Source organism: Pholcus phalangioides, unplaced genomic scaffold (genome assembly GCF_987345545.1).
Source record: "Pholcus phalangioides strain wild (caught in Gottingen) unplaced genomic scaffold, Ppha-v1.0 ptg000003l_1, whole genome shotgun sequence".
NCBI lineage: Eukaryota > Metazoa > Arthropoda > Arachnida > Araneae > Pholcidae > Pholcus > Pholcus phalangioides.
Window position 1 is genome coordinate 19,872,065 of NW_028301596.1, and position 22,640 is coordinate 19,894,704.

At 33.9% G+C, this 22,640-nt stretch overlaps 1 protein-coding gene across 2 annotated transcripts in view; it reads right to left on the reverse strand.

The window, feature by feature from the left end:
• The window catches only part of Cmtr1 (Cap methyltransferase 1), a 64,527-nt gene that overhangs the window by 27,838 nt on the left and 14,049 nt on the right, over positions 1-22,640 (reverse strand). The window contains exons 5-14 of one of the 2 annotated variants that reach the window (XM_089245600.1): positions 20,592-20,705; positions 19,493-19,623; positions 17,835-17,993; positions 15,791-15,883; positions 12,906-12,977; positions 11,972-12,066; positions 10,256-10,328; positions 5,854-6,046; positions 4,148-4,266; positions 1,888-1,984 (exon numbers count right to left, since the gene is read on the reverse strand). In XM_089245600.1, the coding sequence (XP_089101726.1) occupies positions 1,888-1,984; positions 4,148-4,266; positions 5,854-6,046; positions 10,256-10,328; positions 11,972-12,066; positions 12,906-12,977; positions 15,791-15,883; positions 17,835-17,993; positions 19,493-19,623; positions 20,592-20,705 (1,146 nt within the window). The remainder of the gene's footprint in view (positions 1-1,887; positions 1,985-4,147; positions 4,267-5,853; positions 6,047-10,255; positions 10,329-11,971; positions 12,067-12,905; positions 12,978-15,790; positions 15,884-17,834; positions 17,994-19,492; positions 19,624-20,591; positions 20,706-22,640) is intronic. The other variant, XM_089245601.1, reaches the window with a different exon arrangement.

Consider the following 22,640-nt stretch of genomic DNA (forward strand, 5'->3'; position numbering starts at 1 on the left):
TTTCATCAATGTGACCACTTGACCTTGCTGCTCATTTTTGTTATCCTGCTCTCAGTGTGCCGTTGTTTCTCATTGTGTGAACATCACTTTGCGCATCTAGCCAAACAATTCCATGGAAAATTTCCAGAGCTAGAGGCTCTTCAAAGAAGAAGGCCAAGAATACGATTGAGTAGAAGAAGGAAATGATTGAAAAATATGAGAGTGGCAATAAGATTGCTTTAATTGGAAGAATGTATGGGATGTCACCATCCACGATAGGTTCCATTATGGCCATGAAGAAGGATAATGCGAAAGATTTGAATGTGCTAACAAATAGAGATCGCAAGCAACTGAAGATGTCGAAAAGTTATTACTAATTTGGATCAATCAAAAACAGTTAGATGGCAATTCTGTTTCGGAGGCCATCATATGTGAAAAGGTCAAACTGTTGTATGCCAATCTCATTAAGAAAATGCCTCGTACGAGTGCTAGTGTACTTACTTATTTTAAGGCCAGCAGAGGCTGGTTCGAAAAATTCGAAAAGTGCATTGGCATGTACAGTGTTACTAGGTACAGCGCAGGTGCAAGTTTGGACAAGTCTGGGGCCAAAAATTCAAGAATATACAAATTCAAGTGAACTCGGATAATGCCCCCACCTAGATGGTGCCTTGATACCCAAGGTCTTATGGAGGGGGATTCTTCTCTTCCAAACAATAATAGCTTAACCTCTCTTCCCCCTTCTCACCGTCTTCTCTACGCCTAGAAAAGTCTTCAGAAAGATACAAAAACTTAAATTTCATGTTAAATTTTCATTTATTCTTTACATTAGTCTTTTATATTCATTTTTAAAATATTAAAAATCATAATTTCTTATTATTTTTAGTATTAAACACTACATTTATTCTCTATAAATGTGTTTTTTGTATCATTTTGGAGAGTCTAGAACCAATTAATTGGATTTACATTGATTCATATGAAAATAATTGCCTCGGTTTTTGTTGGTCCCGGATTTCGCTGATTGTTTGTTTTCAGATTGTCAACGAAAACCGAGGTATTACTGTATATATGTTGTGGCATTTAATCCATACTAAGAAATTCACAGATTATACACAAGAAATATTACGGCATTTACATAAGTCTTCGTAAAGCTACTAAATAAATAGAAAAATATTCTCTCAGCAATAGTGAATAGATATAATTCTCAACAGTGTTTAAAGCTGGCCTGTTCAGATGAGATCCTGAGAGCTCCAGTAAAGCTCAAAAGAAAAAAATTTAATGGTTGCAAGGATTTTATACTTAGAACTTGTTGCTTTTCTTCTTCTACTTTCATCACAGTTGTTTGACTGTCATTTTGTGAATTTCATCACAAAATATTTCCTTATGATTTCTGATCCTTAACTACTAACATTTGTGTTACGTTCATCACCTTCCTCACTATTTCCTTTGAATTTTATTAAATTTTTCTATTCTTCTGTAAGTTCATTTTAAAATTCTGGAATCAACTAACCCAGGCGTTCTCAAACTGTGTGCCTTCAGCCTTCGCGAGGGTCATCCTGAGCGGAGGCCCAGACAAAGGTTTTTTGCAGAGACTCTTTATTAAACTGATCTGGGGAGCAGCGGATAAATGTTGATTAGGGATAGGGACGCCACGGCTAGAAAAAGCTTGAGAACCCATGAACTAACATATTGTCACAAAAACTAAAACACTTTGAATTCACAGATTTCATTGCTGTTATATAATACACTCTTTGCAAAAAAAAGAGTAACAACAATTATAGTACATCTATAAACATATTTTTTTAGTTCTTCCACATCTAAAACTAGTTCTTTCAAAACAAAACCAGAAAAATACTTTGCATAGCTAAACCATTTGATAAATAAATCACTCTGAAATAAGAAAGTTATTACCGTCTCTCAATATCATCAGTGCGCACAAAAACTGGCATAGATACAGTCGTTTGGACAGAATTTCCTGTATATTCTCTTGTCCTTGAACAGAAAATCCCTGTAATTATAAGATAAGGCAACAAATATTTAGTTTTATCTCAAAAAAAAAAAAATAAATAAAAACAAGACTGGAATAAAAAAAAGTTTAATGTAGAAATTTCCGACAGGTTTTGGGGCATCTATGAGTAAGCAGTTTGTAAACTGTCTCATAATTGACAAACTGTTTACTCATAGATTTCCCAAAAATTTTGTCAATGGTCATAATGGTATACAGATAGTAAACAGTTAGCTGATTGCCTTATCATTGTTACCAAAAATTCCAAGTGCTTGTTCACTTCCTAGCTTTTATCATAACAAACAAAATATCCCTCAATACTTGTAGAACTGCACTACTGTCATGCAAATACAGCAAAAATTTTTTAATGTGGACCCAATTAAAGAAATCTAGTTCTTTAATTGGAGTTCTCTTTCGAGTTCTTTTTCTTATCTTACCTAAAATGATAATTATAAAATAATCATTTTTTGAAACCTTCATTTAAGAGGTAAAATATCTGATCCCAAATGTAATCAATCACTCACTGATTTAATCATGTCATTATAAAGTAGAAATTAAGAAAGATATTACAATAGAATTTTACTAGTTTTTGCAGTATAATTTTACCCTCATCTATGTAAATTTCAGTGATTTCAGAAAATTGTAAATTTATTGTTGAAATTTGTAAGTTATTACAAATTTGTTTTTATTTGAATTTTAAATTTCAGAATATTAAAACACTAACACATAATATAATTTCAACTTACAATATTGTCATATTTTTTGGCCTATCTGTCATGGCACTTACATTGATGTAGGGCCTTTGTTGATTTTTTTCAAAACACAATCTTCAAGAAAATGACGGAAAATTATAATATAAATTCAAATATTAATTAATTAAATAGCATTTAAACTGTCCAAGATTAGTTGTGAACATTATGATTTTACAATATAAAAACTACTGTTTGAAAACAGCGAGAAAGCATTAATTATGAAGGTTAAATTTTGTCATGGCTAGGTGCAGTGGATAGGCCAAGAAATATGGTATAATATATATATATCATAGCTGCCAACTTTTGAAAATGAAAATTCGGGAGATTTTCGCGCACACCCGTATTTTATGCTAAAACCACTCCCTAATAAATACAATAGGGATTTTTCCAAATAAAATAGGGATTTTCCAAACATAAAAGTTAAAGCGTAGGGAATAAAATCCCTACTCAAAAACTGAAGTCAAATTAAAATAGGGATTTTACACACAGAGAAGTTAAACCCTTGGGAATAAAATTCCTACGCAAAAAAGTAGTGAAATTGGAGGCCAAAAACGCTGTGAACAAACATTCTGCGCGAATGACCCCAAAATCATCGGAAGATGAAGGGAAAACACCGTCAATTTTTGAAGAACACTGACTTTTTGGGACTTGATGTTTTTTTTTTCACTTCACAACTGATGATGGCAGTCTTTCCATGACCGATGTTTATGTCCGTAACACAACTTGTACAAAAAAGGAAAAGTCGGCCCCTCTTCTGGAACGTTTGATGAAAGGAAATTCATCGGAATAAGTATCTTTAAAATTGATTAAATATGTTTTTGCTTATCAGTATTCATGCTTTGTTATATCGCACGTACGTAACTTCAACAAAAGAAATTTTGACCATATACGCGTCACTATAATCTTCAATTATTATCCAGGACTATTGGTTGCTAAGCCATTTCCCTGCAGGATAAGACAAGCAACTTCCTTGTTACCATCAGAGGGTTTGTAAAACTTCCTTAAAAAGGGAATTTCCCCATTTACGACGTGTGACGCCATTTTGAAAGGGAAAAAAAAAGAGGCTTGATGCCCCACAAGAAATTTCTTAGGGATTGTTTTCATAAGCGGGGATTTTTTTAATGAAGTAGGGAATGTTTACGGACAATTAGGGATTTTTGGGATTTTCGTAAAAATTCGGGAGATTTAAGAACTTTTCGGGAGGTCGAGCGATGAAGTTAAAATTCGGGAGATTCCCGAAAAATTCGGGAGACTTGGCAGCTATGATATATATATATATATAATTTCATGTTGTCATCTATTTTATTTTTTTAGTTACATGCTTTAAATTTAAAATATCACATTGAAAAAAACCAATATCTTTTGTAAGGTTAAAAAAAAGAGAATCATGAACTTTAATCATGTAAATGCTTACACCATCAGCCATAACAAAATGCACACCATGGCCATCTGTGTTTGTCTTAACAAATTGCTCGAAAGCTTCTAAATTAGCAGGAACATAAATATCACCATCGCCATCTAATCCTTTTACACCTAGAACATGATTGTTAAAAAAACTTGTTAAAGCGCCCAAATTTTGTAAAATTTGGAATTGAAAAATTAATCAAGGAATTAGGATCTAGATATTATATTTGAAAGAAAAGTGTAGTTGCCATCAGGAATCAAACCTGATTCACTTACAATCCAGGAAGCACACTCGCCCAGATTGCAAAAGGAATTCAGCATTTTCTATATACAACATGATTTTGGCAGATTTGGATACATATCAGAGAAAATTTTATGTAACACAGAGGGTCTCAGAATATTATATATAGCACCATAGTAAATGATAATCTGACTATGGCACTATATTCAGAAAAACACCTCTTTCAATGTTACATATTAAAATGCTTATCTATACCATTTTTATCAGGATAGAATGAAATCGGCATAAATGCTGCATACCCATCGGAACATCCTGTAAACACTGCACGAAAGAAAAACGTGCGCAGCAGTCTCATGAAAATTTTATAATCAATGTATGATTTTCACAAACGTACACACATAATACAGTCATCATGGCTGACAAACAATAAATTTGAAAACACCATGTCTGAACAAATTCTTCAAACTCGACAATATTTAGAAAGGACTTTAACAAATATAAAGGCAATTTTAATTCATTGTGAAAATCCTATATAACGATAATCACCCACATATAACAGTTTATAACAATTATCTCAGCACACTTCCCATAGCGTTAATATATTCAGACGTGCCAACTTTTGGAATCCAGACCCCCCCCCCCCCCCCGGCACTCATAGACTCAATAAAAAAATTTTTTTTTAATCAATTAAGAAAAAGTTCCATTCCTATCCCCCCAAATGCAGGTTCTGCATTGTTCCTGAGCAGAACATAATTCCATGTCAATCTTTCCATTTTGCATAATAGAGAAATCACATCTACATACATAATGTTCATAAAACATGTGTCTCCTTTCGTGGATGCTATCAGTGATTGATAATCTTGGGTATATGAACTCTTAAAAAGCTTTATATAGCTTAAAGTTTTATATTTTCTTGAGACATATTTAATAATAGGAAACAATTAAAACTTCCCTAAATCAGAGGAAACAAAACTTCAAAATACAAAGCTGCTGACGGAAAAACATGTTTACTGCACGGCTGTTAATGGAATACAATAACGATTATACAGGGATTTCAGCAACTAAGAGCTTTTCCCTGATAAATGATTGCCGATAAACGCTACATAAACAAAGTTGCATCTTTGCTAGTTGCTTAAATGCGGTCACCAAGACTTTTTATGGCTGCTCGATGGAAATGACCACGGATGCCCTATGTTTTCCCCAATGACAACGGCAGCAATTGACGTCACGACAACGTGGAAGTTCGCGTGAAATCTAATTTTTGTCAAAATCCAGAGAAATTTCGAAAAATCCAGAGAGTTGGCAGGTCTATATAACCCATCTATAGTGTAACAATACTTTTCTCTGGTCCCTTGAGCATCGTTATATAAGAGTTTCACTGCAGACATCGAAGATGATGATACTAAATTTCAAGTAATACTGTGGAAAAATTTGAGTAAATAGTAACAGCGAAAAAAACAAAACAAACGTCTTACCATAATACGGTTCGAATGTTTCAGGAGATCCACTAAAAAACTCCTCCAATTTGAAATCATTCGCTGCTTTCAGTGTAAAACCAAAACCTTTGCTCTCCCATTTCTTCCTCCACAGAATATATTCTGAAAAACCTCCAGGTCCAGCACAAATGTCCGCAAAATATAAAAGCTCATCTGGATTGACCATGGGCCTCTGAATCACATTAAGCAAATTCCAAAATTAAAAATTTTGGTAACTAAACCATTGATCAGTAATATAAAAAAACGTAATCTGTTAAGTTTTATTTTTGATTGCTCACTAATGTTTTCTTAAAAGCTGCACCATATTCAAACTGAATTTACCAGATTTCAAGCTATTAATATAGTGAAACATGTTTTTGATTTGGAATCGAACAGATTGCATTTAAAAACATTACAACTCTTGCTACTTATTACAGTTTTTCCTTTCCTTGATTAAATCTGATATATTGCCTTCACCTTTTGATATGGCTGTTGGTTTCCAGAAAATATAAAAATAAAACCCCACAAATGAAAAAAAAACCAGTCAATACTGCTTAACCCAATGGAAACTGCAAGTGGAATATTCCATAAAATGATAATTGTCCCTCATCACCCAAAGCCAAAAAATCTGCTTGCATCAATAGCAACTTTTCACCAAATGTGAAACAATCTGCAAGTATTTCTGGAGGTAAAGAAAAATACTTGAAAGTTTCTACCAGGTTTGATTCAAACAAGCTCAAATACTACTACTACACCACACATGTACCTCGTCCATATCCCTCTGCGAAATTTCTAATGAATTGGTACATATTGGGATGCGAATGTCTGTATTGTGAACCTAACGTGAATCTTGTTTCTGTGTAATGCTTGTTATAGTGCTGCCATCTACTACATATTTTTCAAACTATGAATGAAGAGTAATGTTTGAAGATTTTATCGTTGCAGGCCTGTTGCTCTCTGCGGCGAGACTTTTCAATGAAGCTCAAATACTGTAGTTCCATCATTGTCCAAAACATAGTATTTATAGATTTCATATTTTTTTCTTAACGAATGTCACCATAATACTGGTACATAAAAACCAGTTCTGTCATTCATGAATAGTGATAAGGACAGACCGTGAGTTGAGTACATTTGATTTATCAAGTGAGAACAGACAGACAGACATACATGACCGCTGAATGCCCATAATGCAGTGGTTAAGGCAGAGAATGCAAGTGAATTTAAAGAATGAGCTATTGTAATTTGCATGTAACTGAATAAATTACACCCATGTCAATCGTCCTATCAAGATTTAATTACATTGCAAAATTCAATAAGATACACTATGGGTGACCAACTTCACAGTTCAAGGGCCAACATAATGGTCAGCTGCAGCATTGCTGGCCGCACCAGGGCCACTTTTTGTATAAGCTGCACCAGAAAACTCAATAGATTTGTCTGCCATAAGTAATATTATGAAATACGAGCAATTCAGTAATTAAAATTTTGCCCTGGGCTCTATTTCTTCATAAACTGATACATATTCATTGTTTATTTGGTTCTCAGCTAGTAGATGCAATGCATTAAAAACCATTGTTTCTTTTGCAAATCAGTCCATTCAAGTACATCCATAGTTTGAATTTTACAAGCAAAACAAATTCTCCAATTTTTTTTTTTTTGCAAAAAGGATTGCCCTGATTTGGCAACTGTCAAAACCATATGATTTCAAAGATGCTCAAATTCAAACGCAGATAGACTTTGAGGGGGACTTTTATTATCGGAATGGAAAGCGTGTCAAAAGTCAGTTGCACACATATAATATTGACCATCTGGAATGGATACATGGTTGCACAAAATTAAAATTAATTAGCTTCACACGAACCAGACAGGCTATCTGTAGATGTGGAAAGATGTGCAAACACACCATTACCTGAATTCCATATGATTACACAGAACCAGATATTTACGATACGTGTGTTCTTATTACTTGAGTTACCTTCTTGGAGCAGAATATCTGTATTTTGGTTTGAGGAAGTGTCACCAATCTACTACGTTGAAATTTAGAGATGACTGCTTCTGTTTTTGGAACAAAAATTCATTGTGTCCAGATGTGGAACTTTCTTGTTCAAAGGCATAATATGAATCTGACCATTCAATATGACATTTTTGCTCTTTGAAATTATAAGGTCTGCGTAGCCCAGTCGGATGAAATTTCTAGGTGCAATTGTGAGTTGGCATCCACTTGTTACTGTGAGCAGAACACTACATATGCATTCAGCTACAAATACAGAGGCCAAAAAATACAACTTGCCCAATGAGGTGGCACGAAGAAATGGGGTATTCCCATCAAATAAAACTTCAAGATCAATACGTGTGTATGAAAAAGCAGTGTGATGAGAACATGGCTAATGACTACTACTTCACCAAACATCAACTCTGACCATATCGCTATAATGCAATTTACTGCCATTAATGAGATAGGTTGGAAATGAAAGAGCTGTCTATCGGCAGTCACCTCAAGCTAGGGAAAATACTTTATCTATATCCTCCCTTGGATTTGAACCTGGGACGTGACCGCAACCTCAGGGGTGGGAAGTGACAAAGTCCATTTCGGAGCAGCAAAATTGAGGATTCGGAGCAGCAAATTGAGGATTCGGAGCAGTTTTGGAGCAGCAAACTATAGGATTCGGAGCAGATATTTATAAATTGGAGCAGTGAAATTAACAATGTTTTCATTAACCCTCACCCCTTTTCAAAATAAAACCACTGCACTTGTTGTTTCAGGTTTTTGACACCTTGTTTGAAAGAGCAGCTGCTGTCATAATATTTTTCGCACCAGTTTATTTAAGATGATTTTTGCTTACTGAGGGCACTATTTGCTGTCTGGAACAGCCGCCCTTCAAATGGGCTAAAAATTTTCCATATATAAGTTTTCAATTTTTTTTATACTCGGAAAGAAATTGTTGCAAAATGGGAGAAAATTTCGGAAGAATCAACACGATGTTTGGCAATTCAGCACTCATTATTTGGCGAGATTGGCGATTCAATACTCGTTATTCGGCAACATTGTCGATTCAATACTAGTTATTCGGCAACATTGGCGATTTAACACTCGTTAATCGGCAACATTAGCGATTTAACGATCATTATTCAGCAAAGTTTCTAAATTAGCAAACGGCGGACATGCGCTTCTTACTGCCGGAATGAAAAATTTTTCACGAAACGACGGGATTTGACGCAATGACGATCGACTACAGTAATTTCTGCTGCTTCCAGTGGCGACTTTTTTTTGAAAACAGAAACTGACTTGCATTTGCACTTTAAAGCAAAATGACCAAAAAAAAAAACCAAACCATCTTCAGTTACACGATCACGGATAATGTCGGGATTTCGAAATGCAAAGCCCAATGCAGGGGCCGATAGTTTAAATAAGGCGATAGTTCAAGTATAGTGGAATAAAACACGCTCTTCTCGAAAAGAATAATTTCGCGGCAAGCAAGAAGAAAACATTTTTGGCGTCCTTCCCAAAATTCCGGCATACTGAAGCAAAATTCGCTATTTGGCGCAAAAAATATGAAATTACACTATTGGAGCAGGATGGCGCAAGATGTTAATTTTGGCGCAGTGCGGCGCAATTGGCGCAGAGTTCCCACCCCTGCAACCTTCACTGGTAGACGAGCATCTTACCACCAAGCCACGGTTTATTCCTATCATCACTAGAAATAATGTATTTAAATAGTCTGCTAATTAGGTCTGCTTTTTGAAAATGGCTTAAATAATAAGAAAATTTAACACAATAATTTTACCTAGTCACAGGCCACCCCCGAGACAAACTATTACTATTTATCCATACATGCACCTCGTAAACATTTCTCTATGGCAGGGGTACTCAAACTGTGTGTTGCAGCATCTCTGACAAAATGTGTTTTGAAGAGACTTTGTTAAACTGCTCTGGGGAGCTGCAAATAAATGTTGATTAGGAAAAGGGGTATCGATGGTTTGAGCCATTCCCTAGAGCAGGGGCTATAGGGAATAGATAAGGTACACTACTACTACTAAACCACACATGCACCTCGTCTATATTCCTCTGCAGAACCTCTAACGGATTGGTACATGATGGAACGTGCGTGTACATGTAGTTAAACCTGACGTGAAGTTTGTTGCTGTATAATGCTTGTTACATGTAGTGCTGCCATCTGCTACCAGCTTTTCTGACTATGAGTGAAGTCTAATGATTGAATAATTTTTCTTTGTAGGCCTGTTGCTTCTCTGTGGCGAGACTTTTTAATGGGGAGATCGGCTCACATTTGCACCTTGAAGTTGGAAACCACAGGAAACCAGCTTTAGCCGACCACTGCTGTGGCGATGGTGGGGTTTGAACCCGGATTCTCGCGAAGATACGGTACACTAGATTTTAACTTACTCCATCTTTATCCTTTGGCTGTGTGAACATGAAATCAAAGCAAGCATCCATATTAGCCATCTTCATAGCTGCCCTAAAATTAATAGAGGGAATGTTACTGATTCATGCAAAATGCAAAAGTTGTAGAACATATTACACACAATTACCTTGAAGAATGTGAATATGAATAAGCAAATAGCATGTGTAACACTAAAGTTCAAATTTTATAGTGTATGTACAATGCTCAAATTAATTGAAGGTTATAGTGGTTTTTTAAAATGTGATAATTACACATTCTCAAGATATCTCTATGATCATCCAGGGAATTGTTAGTGTTAGTAGACATCCATGCCCAAACCCAGACCTGCAAAGTCAGAGGCTAGCTCCCTAACTACTCGACTGTTAGGCAGCAAGATTTTGGCATTCCAGTGCAAGTGATAATAAACAGGAAATCTTTCCCACTATGTTCCCAACTTTCATGATGTCAGAGGACTGTAATGGCCAATTTTATCACAAAAATGAGAAACTTTGCCTGGTTTTAATTTATACAAAAATTGCCACGTTTTTAAGACAAATAAATTCAATTGGTCGAATGGTTGACACGTTTCGGCTCTTCAATGGAGAGCCGTCATCAGGACCTTGTGGTCAGAATTCACACGAATGAGTCGTGGAGGGGTGATGTTTACGTCTGGTTGTCCGAAGAGTTCGCCTTTGTATTTGCTGCGTCCGAGTGGTCTTTGGATGCGAATTGGGGAGCCATCTGTTGCAGAGTGTTGAAAGTTTTGTCACGACTGAGGTTTTGTCATGACCTCAGTTGTGACAAAACTTTCAACACTCTGCAACAGATGGCTCCCCACCACAAGGTCCTGATGATGGCTGTCCATTGAAGAGCCGAAACGCGTCGACCATTCGACCAATTGAATTTATTTGTCTTAAAAACGTGGCAATTTTTGTATAAATGGCCAATTTATTCTGATGATTAAAAAATTCTTAATAACATACTTAACATGATTCTATAAGTGTGTAAGTCCAGCTCTATGCTGAACATGACTGGTTCAATAGTGTTGCAGTAAAATGACATTTAATTCCCGTTTTGCCTGGCCATAAGTTAAAAGCAATGATCTTTTATTATAACCCATGAGATAGCTATACATTCTCAGCCTTTCAAAGGTCTTGCATTGACTTTACACTTCTAGTTCATTACACGTATTCATACTTATTGGCATGTTCCCATTAATTTGTGTGTATAGTAATTTGCCCTGCCAATGTATTTGCACACATAAACATGTGGCTCGTGACTACTGAAATAGAGATCGAGAAATACTTAACAAAGATTTACTTATAAATTGTCATGATCTTTGTTAATTATATCCAAGATAAGTAGTATAATTAATTATAATAATTAACAAATTTGTAACAGACAATGTACATTACATATATATTAACATTCTTTGACGAATTGAATTATTGGAAATTTTGAATGAAATCGATTGATAGCAATAAACAATTTCTCTTTCAAATATACAAAGTCTCTGATCGAAATGATTTATTTTTTAAGACATGTCATTTTTTTATAGTGATCTGCTTTCCTTCCTAGGTTTTTCCTTTCCTGAGTTTTCTAGCTTAATATGGTTTTATTGCATGGTCTTGACAACTGTCTTAAAAAGAAATGCATGTATTTTAGATATACCCACCTAAAAAACAGAAGAAAGCATAATATTGTAATGTATGGAATACCTGTTCAAAAATATTCCACCTCGAATAGTTTCAAAAGGATTGGAACGTGTTCTAGCTTTCCGCATTTCATCATCTCCCAAAGCATCAAACACTCCCTATGTATAAACATTTTTTTGAAAAACTATGAAAAACGAATTATTAGAAAAACACACACACAGTTTTACAAAAATGGGGAGGGGGTTTCAAAAAAAAAATCAAATATCAAAACAAAACTTTCGCATAATTTGCAGTATTTTTGACAACAGCAAGGAGTACAAATTACATAAAACACACATTGCATGATTTTCAGATAACTACAATATCACTCATCAGAATTAAAGGATTCCTTTATTTCAGAATATCTCTTTCTTATGAAAAAATTTAAATCAGTCATACATTAAGAAAAACTTTTTAAATAATTTAGCTCCTCTTGTATCTGTGATTCTTTTTTTAAACCAATGCTGTTGCATTGAAACAATTTCAAATTCATATCTCATGTAGACATGATGGAAGGATTTTGTAACCTGTAGGGATTTTACAAAGTGTGTTTTTCTGCATTTTGGTTTTTTGTGTAGTCTACACTGTATTATTTGTATGTTGACGTTCACTGCATTTTTGTATTTTTCTCATATTATGTGTGTCTTTGAGATAAAATAGATAAAATAATAATAATAAAACAGTAACAGGTATAGAGATGAATCGGAACCAAAAGCATTGCATAAATTAAATCTATAATTATATATAAGATATATATAATTATAGTAATGTAAATATAGATTTAAATATAATATATTTAAATCTATATTTACTAAAGAACCATCCACTGTAAAACATATAGTGAAGTGAAACTAGCAATAACCATTGACCAAAAACAGAAACTTTCTCTCCTACATTCAAACAAAATTAAGCAAATTATAGTAAATAGGCATGAAAAAATAGAACAGTAGCACATTACCTTGTAAGTCAAAACAGTGCTCAATACATCAGGATCACAGAAATTAGTCTCATCATCAATAACTAGTTTAACCTGGTAAAAATTCAAGTCAATCAGAAATTATAAATTGAATATTCCAATACAGACCATTTAAATATGAAATAAAAATTGCCAAAGTATTACTGCAATCAAGGGGTTTTTCTTCCCATTTCCCTGTCACAAATTATATGCTCTAAAGTATGTAATTTGTTCACAACAATTTATTTAATATATGTGCATGGTTATTCTGTTTTGGCAATGAGAAAAAAGAAAAATAGATTTTTTTCATTCCCTCAACTGTGAAAAAAAGAGCGAAATCTGAAGATAGAAAACTTCTATAAAATGTTAGAAATGTACAGGAAATTCTTAAAATTTCTTGAGTAAAAATGAATCAGCACAATCAGTTTTCATTCTTTATTGACCGCTCAACACATCAGGATCACAGAGATTAGTCTCATTGATAACCAGTTTAACCTGGTAAAAATTCAAGTCAATCAGAAATTAATTATAAACTGAATATTCCAATACAGTCCATTTAAAAATGAATCAGCACAATTGAAAACCAGAAACGGTAAACACAGTAAGTGCCAAATCGCAAATTTTACAAGAGAGCGAAAAACAAGTTTCAGGTGCCATAGACCAACATATTAAGTGACATCTACCAATGTATTTTTCAACCACTTCGAGTGAGTTGGATACCTACATCGTTTCCCAGGTTGGCAACATTAGTATTTCATAGGTGCGAATTCACAGACTTGAAAAATCTGTAGTTTATCTCGTGATGGCACATTCCGCGTCAAAGAAAACACATCGCACAATTACAAGGGAAAACCCGGTACTTTTTTAAAATTTCAATGGGTCACCATTAAATCCCATCTTTCTGGGACGAATGTTTTGCTGTCCTGATTTTTTTAGAAATAATTGGCCACTTTGCATGCTTTTATCATCATATTTGGCAACAATTACAAATTTTTCGTACTTAAAAACCCTCATTACCCATATTTTTCCTGAGATATTGGGGTCAGCCTGAAATTGTAAGGACTGGAAGAGTATTTTCTTTCTGGATTTTTTATACAAACAAAGCACAATTAGAGGACTTTTAAGGATGTTTCTATGAAGATACGAAAAATTGGAAGCATTGGCACCTATGGTATTTACTACGTTACTACGGTTTGATGCAGAAAAAAAAAATTGTTTTTTTACACTTATGGCATTTACCATTACTTGTCTTCAATTTGTGTTCATTCTTTATTGATCGGCTAAGTTCATGTGTTATGGAACATGAATAAGACCCTTAACAAGAGAGATCAAGCATGCAACTGAAGAGGAACCAGCTTTTTCATCTGTGTTAGGTACAAGTCTCATCAACTTCCTTTATGCACATGCAGTGAGCAACGTCATGGGTTAAAGCGATGCCATAACATGATAATTTTTTAGAAAATGAGTAAAAGGATTTAAAGACAAAATATGAAAACTGGGGCAGGACCATCTAACTGTCCCTGGCAAGGATTCTATCCTTCAGCGATTTATCGTTATCAACAATAAAAAGGAAGTTTTTGCAGCAATGGTGAAGCAGTCGACTTGCGTTATTACAATTATTATTGTTGATTATGACGATTGAGTTGTGATTATTGATTCAGAAATTTCTGCAGGTGTTTCATCCAAGAGAAAAAATAAAACATGTGACAAATGTAATAAAGAATTTGTGCTACTGAACAGTGTATTTCTTTATTTTTGCTGCTGCAATACATATTTAAAGAACCAATATACCCTTGTAACGGGACGAACAAAGGATCGAAATTGGGGAGGGGGGTTAAAGAGGGCTCAAGATTATCTTACACAGAAATTTGAATCAGTTACTTTCAAAAAGCATTTTAAATTGACGGGACTCAAAAAATATAGTATAAAAATAATTTTCACTAGATTTGTGGATTTACTAAAATATTTAAATTTTTGATCATTCTTTAGAGTGTCCCCCCCCCCCCACCGTTTTAAAACGGGAACTGTTTTGCATAGTTAAATGAAATTTACGTAAAGAATTTTTTTCTATGCAATATTGCAAGCCTCAAAAGAATTGAATGCCACCAAAAATACAAGTGCAATCACAAAAAATAAACAATGTTGCCAGTGCAAGATCATTGTTGCCATTCCTCAAAAATCAAGAAGAAATTGATATTTTTAGTAGCGGTTGTATACTTTCAGCATAAAGTTGATTGGTCAGACGTTGAGATACTCTCAGAGAAGAATTTTCACCCACTTTTCTTTCCTATCACGTGATCTCAAGGACATCTTCAAGGAATAGAAAATGGTCGCTCTAGATTGTGCTTGGAAAAATTATCAAGAAGGACAAGTAGATGGTCCTGCTCATGGCTCGATACACTTATCTTGTGGTAGGAAATCACTACACACTTGCATTGATAAGTTTATTCAATCAAGCATTGTAAAAAACAGCTGAAAACATACAGGATAAATAAGTGAACCAGAAAAACATCAAGATTGATCCAGAAGTTTTATCAATGAGTAATTCAAAAAAAAGGTGGGGGGGGGGAAGGAATTCAGCTGGGGAGATTACTCTTTTCATGGTTAAATTTATTTCAAATGTAGCATGCAAAATTTATAGCAGAACTTTATGGAACTATTAATGATACTACTGCTTCATTATCACAATGTCAGTGATCATTTGTTATTTATAACAAATTAAAAAAGAAAATGTAAAAAAGCAACAAATGATTTGTATGGTACAAAACTATTTCAATATGTCTTCCTGTCTTTTTGCAGTTCAAACAAAATGCAAATTATCTGGGAGAAATGTGTTTCTTAAATTATATACTTTAATTAATTATATATTTTAAAAAAACACAACATACTTCTCCTTTCCTCATCCAACTATTCAATTTGGATGTATCAGGTGGTTCTTCTTCACATTCTGGCATCCAAGATTTTTCTTCTTCCACAGATTCCTATAGATTTAAAATGCATTGTTACATGCAAAAAAAATAATAACAATAAATAGCAATTAATCCTCTAAATCAGCGCTTTTCAACCTTTGTGAACCGAAAGACAAGTAAAATGTATGAAACAGGGTTCCTAGACTTTTTATCAATTGCGGCAATTTGGCTTGGGAAAAGTTGATGGAAAAAATTAAGTCAAATTGATGCATCATATAAAATGCAGATTATAAAACAACTTATATCAAGTTCAAGATGGAAAAATGAATTAAAATAAAAATCATATACAAATAAAAACTGCTTGATATAAATTGTAAATTACACTACAAATCCTTGAGAATTTGCCTAAATTTTTTGCTGCCCACAATTTAAAATCATTTACAAAATTTAATTCTTGTGTGCTGGGCATGGCCCCACAAGGGTAGGGCTGACAGGGCTCTAGCCCTCGGGACAATTCTCATCATTTTTTACTTTTCATGTTATAAATTAACTATACAAGGACCCGTGAAAAGTCTGACCAGGGGGCACGCAAAAGATTTCAGCCTTGAGGCCCTGCTCCAGGATGTGGGGGCCATGCTGCTGGGACATGAACAGAAACAAATACTGTTATTTGTATTTTTTATATCTATTCTGTTCTGCAATGGTATCTGAATAAGGTTCATCATACTGAGGAAAAGACTATCATAGAGTAAAAGATTCAAACAATAGGTTGTTTTTTTGCATGTAAGCTCTTGGGGGTGCGGTAAACAAGGTTGATTGCTCCTTTCAACACCCTTTCTGGAACCGTACGGAAAGTCGCTGAACACTGCTCACGATTAACCAACAAAAATTTCACTTCCATATTTTTGCAAATATGTCAAATAGCCGATTCAACCATCAAGAGGCCAAATAGACACTTACGATTTGGCGAATTCAATTATTCATTCACCAAATGAAACATTTTGTCATGATTTGGCACCATGATGATAAGCAGCACGAACCAAGGTATGAAAGAATTTGATGACCTATTATGTCCCTGTATTATGGGACATTCCTGTATTTTTGGTTGTTCCAATTTTTTTCATACATTTCTTCCATTTTTTCAATGATGCTTATTTCAATTTGTAATGTTTACGAAAATAGTGATAAATATAATAATTTTCAGATATTAATCTTACATTTGTCAGATTCAATATTTTTTCCTGACTTTTTCAGCGATTTTAACTACAATTGGGGATTTTGATGACATGATGTTTTTAATGACAAGCGTGGATGTCTCATAGTTTACCAAATTTAAGATCCTCTTATTCTTCTAAATGGAATATGGTCATCCTATTGTTTGAATGTTTCTTTGGTCAAATACAATTTTGTTTACTGCAATTTATAGCCGCCTTTTATTCCTCCCTTCACCCATTTTAGCAGTAATTAGCGCACTTGTCACAAATTGCATTTTTTGGCTACAATTAGCAATATCCTGTATTTAGGATTGCAATTTCCTACATTTTCCTTAAGAGATGGTTAGGGCCACAAGTAGATGATTCAGCCAGGGCAAGCATGCATTTTGGCACCCCTCCCCCATAATGTTCAGAGAGGTGTTTAAAAGGTAAAATTTGCCCCCCTTCTGGTCCAGTGCCCGGGGCACCAGACCTGCCTACTCCCACATAGTTGCTGCCCCAGTATGGTGAACTTAAGTACGAATATACAACTTTTGTTTGAACCCATATGGATGTTATTAATATCAATTAAAGCAAGTTCAATTTAAATTGAATAACTTTCCTATTCATTACGAATATTAGCATAATATTTGCCTATAAACCACCTGTGCCATTGTTACAGACCATAGGTTGAGAAACGCTGCTTTATATTACCATACACTAATTCTTTGAACTCATAAAGTCTTAAAGAAAATAGTGGGAAGGAACTGAAAAAGAAAAAAAAACCCATCAAACCAATAAATTACATAAATTAAGAAAATAATAATTACCGTTTCTTGAGAAAAATCCCAAGCTACATCTGATGGTTCCAACTTCTGCAGTATAAGACCCAATCCTCGTCGTCCACGTTGTTTGGAGGCTTCTACAATCTCTGTCCTTCCCTGCTCATATTTACCAAGACCTTTTCCAGCTATGTAACCCATTTTTTCCTTTTAAAAAAAATTTACACAAGAATCACTAATGAATTATAAAGAAAATTATAACCACAAACATGACACAAATATTTATTTGCATGGTGTGGTAAATACAAATACAAGGCCAGAAATGCCCAAGGCAAAATGCCAATGAGGTGACTGAAAAAAAGATGCCCATAACAAATATGGATGTCATGTATTGCTTAACTACAGCAACCCAATTAAAAGTGCACTTAAAAAACTAAAAACTATACTATGCATAATAAAATATAATACATTGCCCATAAAAAATATTTGTGGTTGTCTTATGTGGATAGAGCATCTCGATTTACCCAATATGCTTTTTCATATTTCTTTTTAAACATGTCAATTGTGTTAGAATTCACTATTCCCCAGGTGTAAGCTATTCCATTTATTCACAACCATATTAGAGAAAAATTCTGTGACACCATAACCATATATACAGTCAGAGCAAAAATTGCACCCATAAATATAGCACAACTTTATAATCTTACTAAAATTCGCAAAAGATGATCTCTACCAAATGAATAAATTCCCTGTGTGCAACATAATCAGCATCAAGAATGCATTTCATGCCTTCTGAGGTTGTTGTAAAATAAAAAGGAGGCTAGTGTACTATGTATATCTTCAACAATGTTTTAAGATTTGGTCCAGCAAATGTTTAAATCTCATCCCCTCATGCAATTTCTTCTCAAATTTTTTGACATTGCCAAATTTAAAATCTTGCTAATAGACTATCCAACAAAAATAAAGCCAAGAATCACAAGAGCTCAAGGAATCATAATCAATACTGCATTTGCCATAACAAAACACAAGATCAACATTTATCATGCAAAAAGTTTTCATGTCCGAAATGCTAAAATGGGTGCATGCAAATATGTGCCGAAGAAACTTAATAAACTTTGTTCGCAATATGTTTTCATTCTGAAGAAAACAAATTATGATGTATATTCTCCTGTACCAGTTAAAATGCCCACTTTTTTTCGTTCTAGATACGTTGAAATTCCTATCATTCTAGTGTTAAGAGATAACAGAAGATCAAAACATTATACATATCGTCCCCCCTTATACAAGAAATATGAATGTGCAAATTTCTGGAACTTGGAAAATGGCATTCGAATGTTTACTTCACCCATGCAACTCTATGGATGCTACTTTCCTAAAATGTTTTGTAACATGTGTTTTAATAGGTAATACAATTCGTGTTTCTGTGAAAACTTAGAAAGCAAAATAAGTTATCCAACCAACTGATGAACCAAAAAAGTGAAAATTTTCACATTCATGTCTCAAGCATAAAGGGAACAACATAGATTATAAAACACAATGCACATTCTATCACAAATTTATTATGAGAAACAATAGAATCAGGGCCATAGATGGAATATAAAATGGTTGAAATAATAAAATCTGATAATTTTTGAAAAGTGGGTATTCACTATGTACTGCTAAATTCAAGACCAAAACTAGAAAAAAGGTCTCCCCCACCCCCTTACCATCATTTTGTTTCCAATTCCAGATTTCAATAAGGATTCCGGGGTGAGCGAGGACGGCTTTGAAGAGTTGCTCCATGTAGGCATAGATACTTTTGACATCACCTGTCCTTCACTCTCACTGCCAGATAATTCTACAGGAAAATTGAAATAAATGATGAGAATAGGAAAAGAAACAATAACGCCAAGTTAAAGCTTGGAAGTTTAGAATTCTACTTTTAAAACATAGTGAACACAGAATGAATCAGGATTGAAATGGGGAAAAAATTGAATATTTGTAAAATACTGGGCTATATTTTCAAAATGATACCCTTATGTTATAACCATACTACCATTACTACTAAACTAGCCATGCACCTCATCCATATTTCTCTGAGGAAATTCTAACGAATTGATACATGTTAGAATGTGTGTGAATGTATAGTAGCCTTCCGTGAAGTTTGTGTAATGCTTGTTATGTGTAGTGCTGCCATATGCAATCAATTTTTTAAACTAACTTATAGTGAGTGAAGTGTAATGAATGAATAATTGTAACATTGTAGGCCTGTTGCTCTCTGTGGCAAGACTTTTTAACGAGGAGATCAGCTTCATTCGCTTAGCAAAGTTGGGAACCACAGAAAACCAACTTCAACCGACCACCACTGCGGCAACGGTGGGGTTTGAACACGGATCCTTGCAATGCAAATCCATCACTACGACCACTCAACCACTACAGCGGTTATAACCATACCACTAATTTTCAACACCAAATTGACGCATTTTGGCATATATCTTTCTGCACACCTTGTTTCGAATCTTGTACAAATTTATGGATATTACACTAAAGAAAATATTTAACACTAAAGAAAATATTTAACATCAAACAGGAGGCATAAATTTGAAGAAAACTTAGCAAAACAACAAGTTACCAAGTGATATGGTTATAATGGAAGATAGGAAATTATAAAGTGTTTTTTGGTTCACACGTGGTGAGATAGCCAATCTTGGGGGGGGGGGGGGAACTTTCACACAAGAATACATGGAAACTTTTTTTTTTTAATTTGTGATGTAATAGTGTTTGATCATCATCATTGTATTTCAGAATTTTAAGAATGCATCTTACCTGATTCATTGGAACTTGCTGCAGTTGGCCGCTTGAAATTCCCATAAGATATTTGGCACTTCTGTGACCCCTCATCAGCTGAGTCATCATCACACATCTCTGATGTAAGTAAAACTGTCTCGTATTAAGTCATTCATTCACAACTTCATTCACTCACAAACATTTTTCCCCAGAATAATGTGGCAGAACACAAATATATAGAATATTAAATGAACAGTAAAAACTCTTTTCTTATTTCTCTCTTCTTTTGTGACATCAATCCTCGTATTAAATTAACATTGATAAGCTAAATAAAATAATAAATGCTAATAAATGCATCAAAGTGTTCATCTGTTAATATGATTGTTCATATATTTTTATATGATAAAGACAAGACCTTTTACTTTTACTGTTAGATGTTTCTTTTATCTTCAATTGCAGCTTTTTCCATGCTAATACACATTCAGCTAGGGAGCAGTTGTTTTTTTGTACAAAATCAATAGTTTTGGCTATGGATTTCGAAATCGCAATCATGTCTTAGACATTCCTTTTTAAATCAATACTTAGGATTTTACTTGAGATGTCACTATCTATCGGAGGTATGCAGTTTTCACAAACTTTGGTAGCAACCGGCCAATTTTAACGTAAGATTTAAGAGAATGACAATAAGTATTCCATCGTGCCTCTACAGGAAGTATCAATGCACTTCCACCTTCTGTATGATACCATAATTTTGAGAGATGATTGCAAAAATATTTAAATAATAATAATCAAATATACTGTGCTTATAACATGCTTTGTTGCATCAGTTTTAACCAAATCTTTGGCTAGCAGGTTAAAAATAAGGGCATTGCACCCATATGTAAGTCCCAAAAAGCCAAGCTCTTATCCAGAGTCTCTGAAAGAAACTATTTTACAGTTATTGTCTGTAACAAAACTTGATATTCTACATTTTTGAAGTTTTCTTCTGTTGATTTCACTGAACAAAAAACCAAATTTGTAAATAATATGCCCGATGTGTCAATAGTATCAACATAAATGACTTCACCACTGTTTGATAACACCTACTCACACAATTGGTTTATTATGGATATTCATCCATCCATCAATTGCCTTACAAGCTGTCTGATTTTCTATAAGTCAGCTTTACATCCCATAACTTCATCATTGTAAATCTTGGGTAAGCATTTATCAGCTAAATTAGTACAACTATGAGATACTTAATATATATATTATAATATTAGAAATATTTAAAAACATAATTAAAATAATTTAATAAAAAATAAAATCACTTTTTAAAGCAGCATAAATAATTTTATTTGATTAAAACATATTTTATTGATATCTGAAATAAATTCATTTAAATCAGTAATTTTTTTTAAAAAATTAGTTGATTCAAATCACTACAACCCTGGTTGGTAAAACATCTATTATTATTTTGAATCAGCAATTAGGACATAGAATTCAAGGGTTTATACAAAAAAATTATTCCTCTGTATCAAGGTAGCCCTAGTCACATTGTAATGCATTGAAAATACTTAGTGCAGTTACATCTAAGTTAATCTACCTATATTTTTCTCCAATTTTTTCCATGCACAAAATCTAGAAATAGAACAGCTTTCTTTCAGCTCTGTATCTAGGGATTAAGCTCAAGTCTATGTTTACTCCATAGTGGAGATAGACTTGAAAGTCTTGGGGGCACTTTTGGCTCCACTTGCGATGCGCTGTCTACCCCCCCCCCCCGTATCTCTGCCCATGATTTACCCCAAAGATCCTCCATACTTCTTTTAAGCACAAACTTTACCACATATCTGTAACATGCATACCACACCAGGTTACTTTTACTTTGTTATCATTGAAGTTATATAAAGAAAAAACAAGGTTTAAATTTTGATTTAAATCAAATTTTTTTTTAACAATGAAATGATTTAAATTGGCATACCCTGGTGCTTATTGCAAGTATACAGAATATAGATTATATCTATATTTGACATCTATATATATAAAATTGATTTTCTGTGTGTCTGTCTGTGTATGTTTTCTATACAAATCTACAATTTTAGATCGATT